At 42.4% G+C, this 13154-nt stretch overlaps 1 protein-coding gene across 4 annotated transcripts in view; it reads right to left on the bottom strand.

Moving 5' to 3' along the window:
• ADAMTS17 (ADAM metallopeptidase with thrombospondin type 1 motif 17) overlaps positions 1 to 13154 on the bottom strand; it is a 167450-nt gene that overhangs the window by 55480 nt on the left and 98816 nt on the right. For 2 of the 4 annotated variants that reach the window (XM_032122461.1, XM_032122463.1), the window contains exons 15-17: positions 7819 to 7939; positions 5547 to 5621; positions 279 to 359 (exon numbers count right to left, since the gene is read on the bottom strand). In XM_032122461.1, coding sequence (XP_031978352.1) covers positions 279 to 359; positions 5547 to 5621; positions 7819 to 7939 — 277 coding nt within the window. The remainder of the gene's footprint in view (positions 1 to 278; positions 360 to 5546; positions 5622 to 7818; positions 7940 to 13154) is intronic. The other 2 variants (XM_032122462.1, XM_032122464.1) reach the window with 1 other exon arrangement.

Consider the following 13154-nt stretch of genomic DNA (forward strand, 5'->3'; position numbering starts at 1 on the left):
TGGCAGCTCTGCGCAACCCACTGCCAAGTTCTGCTCAGGAACTCTTCTGTCTATATATAAAAGTACTGTCTGGTCCTTCCAGGTAGCAGAGGGCCTTTAAGTGTCACATACTATCACATCAAGCAAACATCATGAAACCAAGCCACAAAAGCGGAGATTGCAGCAAGACTGAAATCACCAGCCCCTCCCTGGCAGCAACAAACCTTACAGGTCGTTTCATTTTTAAAAGGAAACAGAGCTGAGTTTTAATCAAAACATTTTTTCTTTTGTCTTTTTACCCAGAAAGCTGTGAGCAGGTTTATCCTCAACCACTCTGATCCGCCGGGCACCTGCAGGGATCACAGCGGCTTCGATGTAACCTACAGCAACAAAAGAGGGGTGAATGAGAGCAGAGCAGGGCCAGCCAGGATCAGCCATCCCATATCTCCCCATGAAAAACTCAACTCCAGGCTGGGGATTGAGTGAGAAACACTCCAAATGAGATCCCTGTGCTGGCAGCCAGTTTTCACTGCTGCGACAGGTGTGGTCATGACTAACATTTCAGCAGAAATGCATGTGTGAGGCTCAGCTGCGACTTCAGGCTTGTTAATTAGCTATAATTAGATCTGTACCCTTCGAATTACCCTGTTTTTCCTGCAGTAGTGACAGGGATGCACAAAGACACTGCAAAGTGTCACTGTCAGGAGCAACACTGCACAGAACAGACATTTGAAATGATGTTTCCAATAGATGCTCCTGCTTTGTCCTCCCTGTCAAGGCTGGTGTCAGAAAGGACTCACTTCCACAAAATTTTTGATGATGCTAAAACTAAACAGAGGGAATTAGTGGGACAAATTAAGGAAAAAAGCTTGTTTTCACTTACATTTCGGCTTTGTACAAAAATTCTGGAGGAGATAATGATCTCCTTGCACTGGGCTGCTGAGAATTCAACAGCTCAGATATAATGCAATAACAGAGCTGGAAGTTTCTCAAGGACTGACCACTAGTCACCTCTAAACAATTTTTCTAAGACCAATTTGACTCACAGAATACAGCTGGAATAAGCAGGAGCTACAAGGAAATGTAGCCTGTTTTCCCCCCACTATGGAGACATGTGGAGTTACAGATTTGTTCCATGGGGTGGAAGTGGTGCCTTTAAATAATAAAGCAGAGGAACATTAGGGCCCATTTCAAAGAGCCAGGCAGAGTTTTTCCACTGCCTTCACTGGACTTTGAATCAGGCCTCTGTAGATGACACTAATCTCATCACAACCATGACTTCTAATCCTTCTAATTGGCCACCCAGTTTACTTTGCAGTGTATCACTTGGCACCTTTTTGGGGTTATTGCTGTCCTCTTTCTTTTAGATGTTAAGCAGCTTATCCTGTATGTTCCCTCATCCACTTTTCTTGCTTTAAAGGGCTCTGTGAAGCTGTTCTGTGTCAGTGATGCCTTTATGGGAATTGTGGGCTGTCTAAAGCAATGGGTTGGAGAAGTGCTGGCACAAGGAGCATTGATTCCTCTAGCACTTAGCAGTGTTCAGGGAGCTATTTTAGGGATAAAAGTGCAGCTGAACAGCCCTGCTTTTGCTGTGCTGATATAGAAAGGACACAAAGGAGGATGGTGACAGCCTCTTGCACCTCAGGACTAAGTGATTCTCCTGCCACTGTGACATGGAGTGAGACAGATTTGGGGTCTCAGATGGTGAATTCATTTCCTGAATATTCATTTCATGGGTAAGGCTTGAGCTCTTGGGTTTCATCAGGTGCAGAGGGTGGGCAGCTGACTTGGGCCAGACAGGCTTTCGCCTTCCCTGACTGTCGTATCTGAATGACACTTTCATCTGACCCTTCAGTTCAGTTCTCTTTGCACTTGTTCCTCCTCACTTACTTCTCCCTTACTCAGGATATCTCAGAAATGGTCATTCATCCCTTGCAGTAAAACCAGAGAGAGGGGCAGCAGAGCTCAAACCTTGTCTATGCACAGAAGCCACAGCAGGGCCTCTCCCGGCTGCTGTTCCTGTCTGGGCTTCACCAGGAAAAATCATTACTTCCAGGGTCAATTTTTCAAAGCTAATACTGAAATCTGTTATGAAATCAGAGCAAACAGATGTTGGGCGTTATTCTAGACATTGCCAGGAGTTGGTTTTTCATCAGCAGAGATACCAAATCACAGTCAATACAGAGTGTTTCAGATATCAAACATCCTCCTGCACCCCCATGCACCTGCTTATAAACCCAACCAACAACTACTCAACACATGAACACACAGCAAAAGTGTGACCAGTGACAGTCTGCCACAGGGAAACAGCTCTTGAGACACCCCTGAACACCCCTGTTAGGAAGCCAGTTTGGAACATGCCCAAGTTTCAGGTAATTTAATGTATCTACTGGGGGACTATTTACTTATTTAGTTTTTAAACCAGATACAAATGCCCAGAGCTAAATCGTGCAGCAGTTGGAGACAAAGTTACTCTCAATTTAGTGGAAGGCAATCACTAAGTTCAGTGAACTCTGGATCTGTCCCGACCCAGCAGCAGCCAGGAGTGTGTCACACTGCTTCAGAGGTGAGCAAATCCTGGGGCTGTGCTGGAGGCTCAGCTCAAGCCATAAATACACTCATTTCATCACTGTGCCATGAGAGAAACACCACCTGGAAATACGTTACTTTTTTATGTTTTTATGTTACTTTTTACAATAGTAAATAGTGAAGTGTAAGCTACTAATATAGAGTATTAGTTCTGGAGACTGTTTGGTTTGGTTTCACACCAGATTTTTCTCCTTGTGTAATTTCTAATCCTGATTGATGGCTTTGGGGGGTTGCATTCAGAGCTCCTGAATAAGAAGAAACTCACTGTGCTAACTCACTGTGGCACAAACCTGACTGCTGACCTTCACTCTCATGTTAGAGAGAACTGCCAAATGCTTTGCAGGTACTTGGATCTGACCTGCCCTCTCAGGGGTGAAGCAGAACCCTTGGGCATGTTCCACCAGGAGCATCTGGACACTCTCATCCATTATCTCCAGCAATGTTGGGTGAGTTAGTGGTCAAATTCTGTTGCAAACAGACTGGGTATCAACCACGCAAATTTGCCACAGGTACAAACTTGGATCACCTCCACCACTCCACTCTGGTCCTTGGAGCTGGTGTGAGGCTTCTGGTCACAGATTCCTGATCTTTGAGATAACTGCACCAGAAAACACCTTCAGTGTTTTCCAGGCACATTTTATTAAGCAAACTGTAACTGCAGATTGCCAGAGAGATTATAAAGTGTCAGCTAGAACGACCAAAAAAAGTCTCAGAGCTGGCCCTGAGTCAAGGACTCTCAAAGCTCTGTTAGGTCTTAGGATAATTGTCTGCAAGGCCGGGGTTTGCAAGGTTGGGCTTAAAGTTCTGCTTTAAACAAGGAACTGGTTAAAGACTGATGAGATTTGGTAACTATCAGGCAGTATTTTTAGTAATTTCACTCATAAATCAGCCTGTTAAGATGAAGCTTTAAAAATACAACAGAGAACTTCATTATTTGATAATTTATAGTGCTGTATGCAGTATACTCCACCTTGGGAACAGTTACTTTGGCACACACCAATCTTTCTGGATAATCTGCATTACATCAGTGTCTCAGGAATGTAAGACTGTGATTGAAGCAAATCCTAGATACAAATTTTATGGTGTAACTCGTATTAGGAGAGACACCAGAACAAAAAGGTGGCTTTGTCATCAAGGAGATTAATATGTGAACAGTGGCTACTGTATCTTCATTTAAATGCTGGAGAGATTTGCAAGAGGAAAGCAGCCCACACAGAAAAATCCATTGTTAGCCATTGTTATTACTCCCAGAAAGAACAGAAAGTTTAGTGTGAACTTCAGAATGCCACTGATCTACTGCAAAACTCTTCTGGTTCACACTGCAGTGAAAGACGGACTCTGAGGTGAAGGAGCAATTATCCCATGGCTGAAAGTACCAATCTCTGGGCACTGCACCTTCTTATCTTATCCCTGTACACACCAAAATCAGGTGTGAGAAAGTAAACAGTGCTCAGCCCAGTATCAAACCTCCCAAGAGCGCTTTGAACAAACAACTCAGGGTAGAAGCCAAGGAGATCACGCTGTCCTGCCTACCTCCCAGCCATGGCTAGCACAGCTTCTGTGATATTTCAGGGATAAGTATCAGCTGAGCATCTCAGACCCCATCTCCTTCCCACCTTGCAGCTTTTGCTGAGCGCTACTTGCTGCAGTGGAGTGCAAACTATGTGTCTATTTTCTGAATAGCTGTGATGGTTCTCCTTTGCTTCTAGCCTGAGAATAAATCCTCCACAGCAAACTGTCCACTTCCAGCCATGGGATAGCTCATTTGGAAGAAAATAATTTCTCTGGAGAGCCATGGATAGATTTCAAAGCCTCTTACCACTGCTGCAAATTTGGTTACTGGGATTTCTAACTTGCATGTTCTGATGAAACCCTTTTAAGGGATCTCTGAGTTAAAGATTAGGTAGAGGTCTATTTTTTCATAATTTACATGTGTACTCTATTGATTAAAAAAAAGGTTTTGTGTTGGCTAAAGATGCTCCCAGCCAGCACTACAGCACTACTGTTCAAATTTCTTTTAATAAGTGCTGGACAAACAGCATATGCAATAAAACCCTCACTTTTCCACCATCTTAAAAAGAAAAATTCCTAGCAAAGGTGTACTTTTCCTAAAATGATAGTTACAACAACTGGCATATCTCACCTTATTATATTCTGCCATTAAAAAAACCCCCAAATATCTGTGGTCATTCTTTTGAATCATAACCAAATGAAAATCTTGATGTGGCTGAGAAAAATCAAGAGACAGACACAGGCCTCTGAGCAATACAGGAACAGCCCTGGAGAAGTTGTCAGTGATAAATCAGCTCCCCAACAGACAGGAGTCAAAGAGCTGTCCTTAATTTCTAGGTCCCCTGTACTGTGGCAGCGTGACAAAAGTGGACTTAAGAACAACTCTGTGCTTGGTTTTGAAAAATTATTTTGTAGAAATAGGCACAGGGCATGCTGCCAGTCAAAAGGAAACCTCAGTCTAAACAGTGCATTCAGCTGGCCTGCTGAAGACAGCCAGCTGCACACAAGTGTATGTGATGTTTAGCATCATAAATAAAGGCTTTTGACCTCCTCTCCAGCAGAAAAATGGAGTCCATTTCCAATTGGATCACCCTGGATCACAGGTGGTAAGAGCTGAACTGCTGGACCTCCTATGAGGCACTTTGAATGTTCCACCATCTTCCCCATCAGGGTGGCAGAACCTCTGTGACATTAAAGTTGGGGGAAAAAAAGAAATAGACCTGGTTGTTTTTGCTTGGTGCATGAAAATTTGGCTTTCTTTCACACAGATAGGTTCTCTAAAAGGAAAGTATCCGTACTTTTTATCTCTGACCAGGCAAGTGAAACAGTAAAAAGACTTGAAGTTTATCCATGGCTTTTGACACCAAATTTCCCCAAGCTAATTCGACAAAAAGAAGATAAAGAACCAACACCAAAGGATTTCACCGACACCCACTGACACTGCAAACAGCATTCAAGTATCTTACACGAGAAACACTTGGGAACAGCCTTTGCCTTTGCCATCACACATGTGGAAACCTTCTTACAATGACTATTGGTTACTAAGAAACAGAAAGGAGTTGGCAGGGGTTTAGTTCAGTTCACAGGGCTCCACATCATCATTTGCAATCACAGGACATAGAAGGGACCAATCCTGCAACCAGAGGAGTCCCATGGGCACAGCCAAGTCCCAAGGCTGCAGCTGCAATTCCCCAAACAGATCCCACTCCAAAACAATCAATGTCTTGATGTTTGAAGTCTATTCTCTCTTGAAATAATAAATCAGCACACTGGACTCAGGATCTTGGCCTTGACTTGGATCACAGCCAGGTTGTGGGGATTTGCCACTGAACTGTGCAATCATTTACCCAAACCTTGAACTTGTTATCACCAGCATACTGTGGATTTTTCTTTGCCCCAGCTTCCATTAATTTTTGCACATTTTTGCTTAACTGTCAATTAAAAAAAAAGCCATTTTTTTCCTTGAGTAACCTCACATTCACCTGTGATACCCCAAACCTGGAGCTTTGCCTACTGCATGAGATTCAGTGGGTTCACCTGAGGACCTGATTCTGCAAAACAGCAGTGTGTGAGCAGAAATGGATGGGAGCAAACGTAAAATTTAATTACTTTCCAAATTAAAACAAAACATCTAATAAATGGTTATGAGGTTACACTAGTAAAAACAATTATCTTCTAGATTATGTGAGATGGTTAAAGGTGGAAACATTGCATTGACAAAGCAACACTTTGACAGGTTTGTGCTTCTGAGATGATCAGCAAAGAATCCGAATGCTTGAACACTGTCCACGAGTCATCAGGAATTCTTTCTGATTAGGTTCCAGGGCACTGGGGGTGAAAACCTCCTGCAGTGTCCTGGCAGCCAGTTAAGGCTGAAACTGTTCTGTTCCTACAGCCTTGTAAAGTCACCACCTCAAGCAGTCTGTGTTGCTCGAAACGGGTGCAACCTCCTGGCAGTGACCCAGAAATTTCTTATTTATCTGCACAAGAGGTTTTGTAGACTCATTGGAAAAGACAAAAGATAGCTGCCCTTCAGAAGTACGTAAGAAGTCAACGAAAGCTGTATAATCTGCTACAAAAATGGAGACTAGCTGGGGTTTTTTCAATGGAAATGAGGAGCTTTTCCCACCACTTGCATCAAATGCAAAAGACTTGATGTAAGTGGGTGGAAAATAATTGGGACAAAAGAGTCAAAGGCACTAATGCAGGAAAACCATTCAACAGGTTGGCCAAGCACACAAATGTGCTCCAGAGATGTGGTCCAGGTGGGAAATCCCACCTGCATCTCACAGGAAGTGACAGACCCCAGCTGGCTCCACGGGCGAGGTGGAGGAGGGTGCAGAGAAAGAGGTCAGTGAACAAAATCAGAGCTTCAGACTTCAGAGCTGAGACATTGACTAAAGGGAGCAGCTAAGCACTGGCACTGCTTTAGCCTGAACTGAGCTGAAGTGTGTGCTTAAAGGGGATTTTCATGCGCTTTGTGGAACTCAGTCCTGGAGCAGCACATGCTGAATGTATTTCTCCATACAGAAATGGCAATTCTGTATTCACTGAATGGGAAATAATTTGTTTTCTGGACCACTGTTTCCTCCTGGAGCTGCTTCCAAGTTCTGGACATGGCTTTCCCTCCCTTTGGCTGATTAAGGATGTGTGATAACAGGTTTCTCAGAAGTATAGTACAGAAACCCTGGAACAAAGACTAATTCAAACACCAAGCTGTACATACATTAATGTTTAACAACATTAATGTATGTCTTAATTCCAAGCTCCTATATCCTATACTGGATACTTTACTGGCACGGAACCAGTAAAAATATTCAGAGGGGAGTGTTCTTCCCTTTAGCTGAGATATTCTGATTATAACATGAATCATCTACAACATGCAACATGCATCATTCTGAGACCTCAAAGATGGTGCTGAAATCCAACTTCCCTCCCACTGGGAAAGATTCTGTGATTTTATCTCCTACTTAAAATCATCCGCACCAGTAGCCCTCAAAATGAGAAACACAACTTCACTCTGAATTTCAGGCAGAGGCAGTAGCTGGTATCTGGGCAACTGAGTAAGAAGCAGATGGGATATCACATTTGAAGTGAATCAGGGTTTGTTTTGTGTTTCTTAGGTGCTTCCTAGAGCTGTTTTTGCTAGGTGACTCTAATCCTATCCAAGAAAAAGAGCTGTTACTGCCACCCTAACTCTCCTCCAGAAGGTAGGAGAACCCACTGAGTGTTACTCACCCATGCCCTTGGTGTGGTTGAAGTCTCCTTTCACCACTTTGCAGGTTTTCCCATCGCCACTGCAGATCCCACAGCGATCCTCTTTGGCAGCTGAGCCAATGATCCCATCACAGCCAATTTTCTAATGACAACAACCAGAAGCCCCCATTACTTTGTTTGCAAGGTTAGAGCATCTCTAAACAGTGAGGTCAAGACTAAGATTGACATCTGACTGAAAACCTGAATGGGGAAAAAAAACTGAATTCTTAATTACACTTTTGAAATACCTGAAAAAAGGCCTCATTAAGCAGATGGGTCAAGATACCTGAAATGCAAGAATAGTTCAATGGAAGCAGGTCAGGTTCATATCTAGCCAATTTCTACCACAAGATTGCCTATGCAATTATGAAATTTTCCACATGGTTGCACTGTATTAAGAATCAACATTCAATTGAAAAAAATTATAAAATCTAACAGTTTCACCTAAATCTTTGTTATAAATGGTGTTTTCATCATTTTCTATACATACCTAATTTTTTTCCAATAAAACCCTGCAGTTCTGCTTCCACAGATGGGAAGAGTCACAATATTGTCCCTGTAGCTATCGGGATTATCACCACATTCTTCCTTATTCCCAAAGCATTTACAGGTTATGATGGTGAACAGTCCACATTTGTAGATCTTGAGGCTGACAAGACTGTCATTAATTGATAAGAATTGTATTCTGTCCTCAAAATAATCAGCAATTCACTCTTAAAGCATAAATTTCTACTGAAATAAGCATTGTTGTTAAGCAAGTTATTAGCAGAGATTGCACTGTTAAAAATGAGTTTAAGATTTCTTCTGCATAGATAAACAGTTTCTTGGCAAATGTGTAGCAGGACTGTCACTAATAAGACTTATTTGAATGAGGCTATTGGGTCTCTCCCTTCTTTGCCTTCCTATAATGAAGCCAGAGGAAAGTTGGAGAGATATCTTAGGGAACAATCAAAACAACAAACATTTTGAAAAATAGGGTAAGCAGGGAAATATTAAGAGAACTTGCGCTGTTTATCTGAGCCTGTCTGCATGTAAGCAATGCAGTTTGGATCAGAACTCCAACATTCCCCTTATTTCAGAAGACCCTGGCCACTGCGTGAGTCCAGATGTATTTCAGGGATCAAAGATTACCAGCGTTCCAGCCATCGGCTGATGCAGAGCTTGTCTGGGTAGATCATTAGGGACAGACATGCTGAGAGAGGATGATCATCCTAAACACATACCAGGGAAATGCTGCTCATTAACTGGCACAGCACCTACACTGGTGCACAGGAACAGCAGGAAAAAACCTGTATAAATGTATAAATGGGAGTTAAAAGAGAGTTAATGGGAGTTAAAAGAGGAAGAAGATCATGGAGTTTCTGGCAGCTGCAATTCTCAAGCCTAAACTTCACGCCCATGTCCAACAAATAATTTTGGGATATTGAGTGTGATTCTGCCCCCAGAACAGAAGGATGTCCCAGCAGTTCTCCTTCCAGGAAAATCAGGATGATTTATTAATGGGGTTGCTGAAAGGCAGCTGGAAATAAATGCCTGCCTGCCACCCTGCTGAGATACTGGAAAGGCTGTGTTTAATTTAAGGCTCTGGTGCTATCTTTTATTGTGCTGCATTGTTATTAGCACTATGTGAGCACACAGATGAATAAAGGGAACATAATGAGTGTTGAACCACACTTATTCCCAGAGCTACATGAGGAGTCTGTAGGACTCTAACAGAGGCAGGGAAAGAATGGGGAGTTGACAATCACATGCTTTGTATTTACGCTGGAGTTTCCCAGATAATGGAAACCAGCGCAAGCCAGCAAAGCTTGGGAAGACTGAGTCCCCCATCAGCTGAGACTGGGGTTCAAGACAAGCCATTTCCTCACACGTTTACTTGGTCACTGACACCCTTTGACTTGAGAGACCCTCTCTGAAAGCATGGAAAGAACCCACTGAATCCACAAATGTAACTCCCAAAATCTTCGCTGTTTTTTACCTTTCATCTTCACCCTAATTCCCTGTGAGTGAAGGAACTGGGAATGGCCCTTGCACCCTCCTCTTCAAAGGCACCATTGCTCCCACAAACTTTCCTCTCAATTCAGGCCTTGAGACTTAAAGCCCTCATCACATTTAGGCCAGGAAATGGCTTCTTACAAAGGACTATCTCTAAGAGAATAAAAAGAGAATAAACCATTTTTTTTTTCTTGGCTTCATGATGAAAATTGGTGCATTCTTGCACTTTATGGGGGAAAAATACCTTGGAAGTGCTTTAGTGTTGTCTACATAAACATTAGAGTCCATTTCCCTCTCCCCAAGCCTTCCAATCATTTCCAAACTGAAAGTACATTTAATAATAGTACATTTAATAACAGTACATTATGAAACAGCTTTGGGTAAGATTTTGTAAGATAAGTGTATTTTGTAAGATAAGTGTATCCCAAAAGCTGCAAAGTCATTTAGAAACACATTGCAGCGACCGCCTTGGTCACTGATCCTTTGAGAACTCCCAATTTGGAAAATACTCTTAAAACCACTACCGTGGCCACTCTTAAAGCGGATCAGTGGATCAAAGGGGGAGAGACAGGGCTGGAAGGGCAGAACACAGTGGGCATCACCCTTCTGGGAGCAAAGTACCTGCCAGCAGTCCTTGGACTGTTAATTGAGAGATACATCCAGGTTTCTCCAAGGTGTGAGAGCCCCTGAGATTCCAGCACTGGGTGGAAAAACTGTTGAGTCTGTACATCAGCAGCTTCCCACTGACAATATGCTCTGTGTATTATACTGTGTCCATCTTTTAACTACAGAGCTGTCCTCAGCCTGCAGAAAGCTTTCCAAAAAGTGAGGGCCTAATTAATAATATGCAAGGGGAAAATCCCAAGTTTCACCGCTCAAAAGTCAAGTTTTCACAGTGCAGAAAGAATCCCTTAAAACCTAAATAGTTCAAGGGAGTTGTTTGATCTTTGCCATCTCTCACTTGCTTTCTGTTGCCTTCTGTCCACTGCAATGTACTGGTCAAGGCAAGGGGATTTCTTTAATTGAGAAGCAGAAAGGGGAAACTTTGCATTTTGAAGAAAGAAAGACCATGTGAATAACAATAATATCCCGTGTGTTTTCTGACCCAAGAGTTATCCTGCAGATGAGCAGACTGAGTCCATGGACCAGCCCATCCAGCAATTGCTGGATACTTTCAGTTCCATCAGTCTTGAATGGACTGGTGAGAAGGGAAGCACCTTTAAAACATGGGAATGCTGGCAAGAAACATGAAAATAAGTCTTTTAGGGCTTCAAGTCCTCAGCATGGACAGTCAGAAATGTGTCCAGAGGTTTCTTAATGCTCTTCCACCCAGGCAGTCTCCTACTCTGACATCGCATTTTGGAACTAGCCACTGACCTTTAAATTGGCAGGTAACTGCACATTTGCTGAGCCAAAGGCCTGAAATGAATTCTCTTTAAGCCGGTATCTCCATCCACCCTTCCTTCCCGCCCTCCCCCTTCTTCTCATTTTTATAATTAAACATCTGAAAGTACTGCTTGTTGGTTGGTATTTCCAGCTTCAGTCATTGCTGGCTCCAGCATAGGAAAAGTCCTTCTCTTTTGAATACATATCACTTGGATTCTTCTGTGTGAACTATTCTCTGTATTGCTTGGATATTTTTTAATGATATTTTTATTTGTATTTTCAATGGCTGTGAAAGAGCTCAATTGATACAACTTGTGAGAGTATGTTTTGCTACATAAACACAATTATTTTTGTTATATACACCCACCCTGTGCAAGAAATGACATTGTAGGCTCACAAAACTGTAATGCTTACCATATGCTGAACTAACTGGCTGTCTCAATGGATCAAACATAAATATTGATGCAACATGTGCCATTTTACAAATTAATCATGTACAGAGCAGGCTGGTTATGACAGATTCATCTACACTGCCAATTCCTTTTGTCCATAATATCCAATGTCCATTGATACCTCCAGGGATGGACCACATGAAACAGGAATGTACAGATGTGAGCAAGTGACACTCAGATCTGAGGGGAAGAGAATTCTTATTTCTTTGTTTTAAACACGGCTGCCCCTGTGGAGGATTGTGGGTGGTTGTCAGGGCTGGGTGAGGTGAGTCTGGGTCCCTAATCAAGCAGTTCATCTCTGAGTTACTCCTATTTCTGTTCCAGAAAAGATTTTGTGTGATGGATTGGAGTCCATGTAGGAGTTAGTTCAGCAAATATCCTCCTGTCATTTCCCAAGCCTTACGATTTGGTCTGAACCAAAGCAGCTCTGCTGCATCAGGAGTTAGACACCTACTATTGTAACTTAGCATTATCTCATCTGCATTAGATCTGCAACGTCACCTGCCCACTGACTTCGTGCTTAGATCCCTCGGCAGCTCATGGGGGTGTTACACACAATAATTCTTGTCTTTTCACATATACAGATTGAAGGTTATGTGTCAAACCTCTGTGTTCATGAGAGAACATACAAATAATACAAAGCTCTTTCTCATCCTAGGAACTCCTTTACTTCTGTTCTATTATATGCTTTCCACGGAATAAAATGGAAGAAAAATTGGGGAAACAGCATGGTTTTTTTTTTCATACCCCTCTGCAAAGTACACCAAAAACCCGTAGAATATCAACAAAGAGGTGGTTTTTGTCACTATGCCTTACTCACCAAAATCTCTGATACTCTTTTTAGCCTCAGATGACATTTCTACAGATCCAGACACGGAAAAAAAAAGGCAATCATAAAACAGGTTTCTGTAGTTCAGACAATCCTTCTGGATTTTGTGCACATGCACTAAATAATTTATCGAAGTACAGTGCTAAGCCAAGTTGTTGTATGGAGACAAGCTACCCAGTCTGGAACATCTTGTACCACAGTTTGTAATGCAGGAATATGAATAATACATGGAAAATACTCAAGTGAGGAGACAAAGCCAGAACTGCAGGCATCAATCAAATGCAGAAAGTGGGTACTAAGTATGTAAAAAGCTGTTTGTCAGCACCAGATCCAGTAAACAACTTCAATTTCTCCTCTGCCACCTGTGGCACTCTCCTGACACTCTGCCTGCCCAGTTTGCAGAAGCTTTTTTTGAAAATCTGTCCATTTTCCAATTTGTGCTCCCCTTTCACAGAGTGTGGCAATCACTTTCAGAAGAAAGTAGTTCTGTAACATTTTTGTTGTGGCAGGACAGCCTGATAATGCGGCTTATTATCATTAAACATACTGTGGATTCACCAGCCAGCTGAAAGTAGGTGCGATATGACAAAACATTCATGAGAAAACTGCAGACAGAGCCAAAACATCTTCACCTCTTAAATTGTTAAATCATAGCA

This window comes from Corvus moneduloides, chromosome 13 (genome assembly GCF_009650955.1).
Source record: "Corvus moneduloides isolate bCorMon1 chromosome 13, bCorMon1.pri, whole genome shotgun sequence".
Lineage (NCBI taxonomy): Eukaryota > Metazoa > Chordata > Aves > Passeriformes > Corvidae > Corvus > Corvus moneduloides.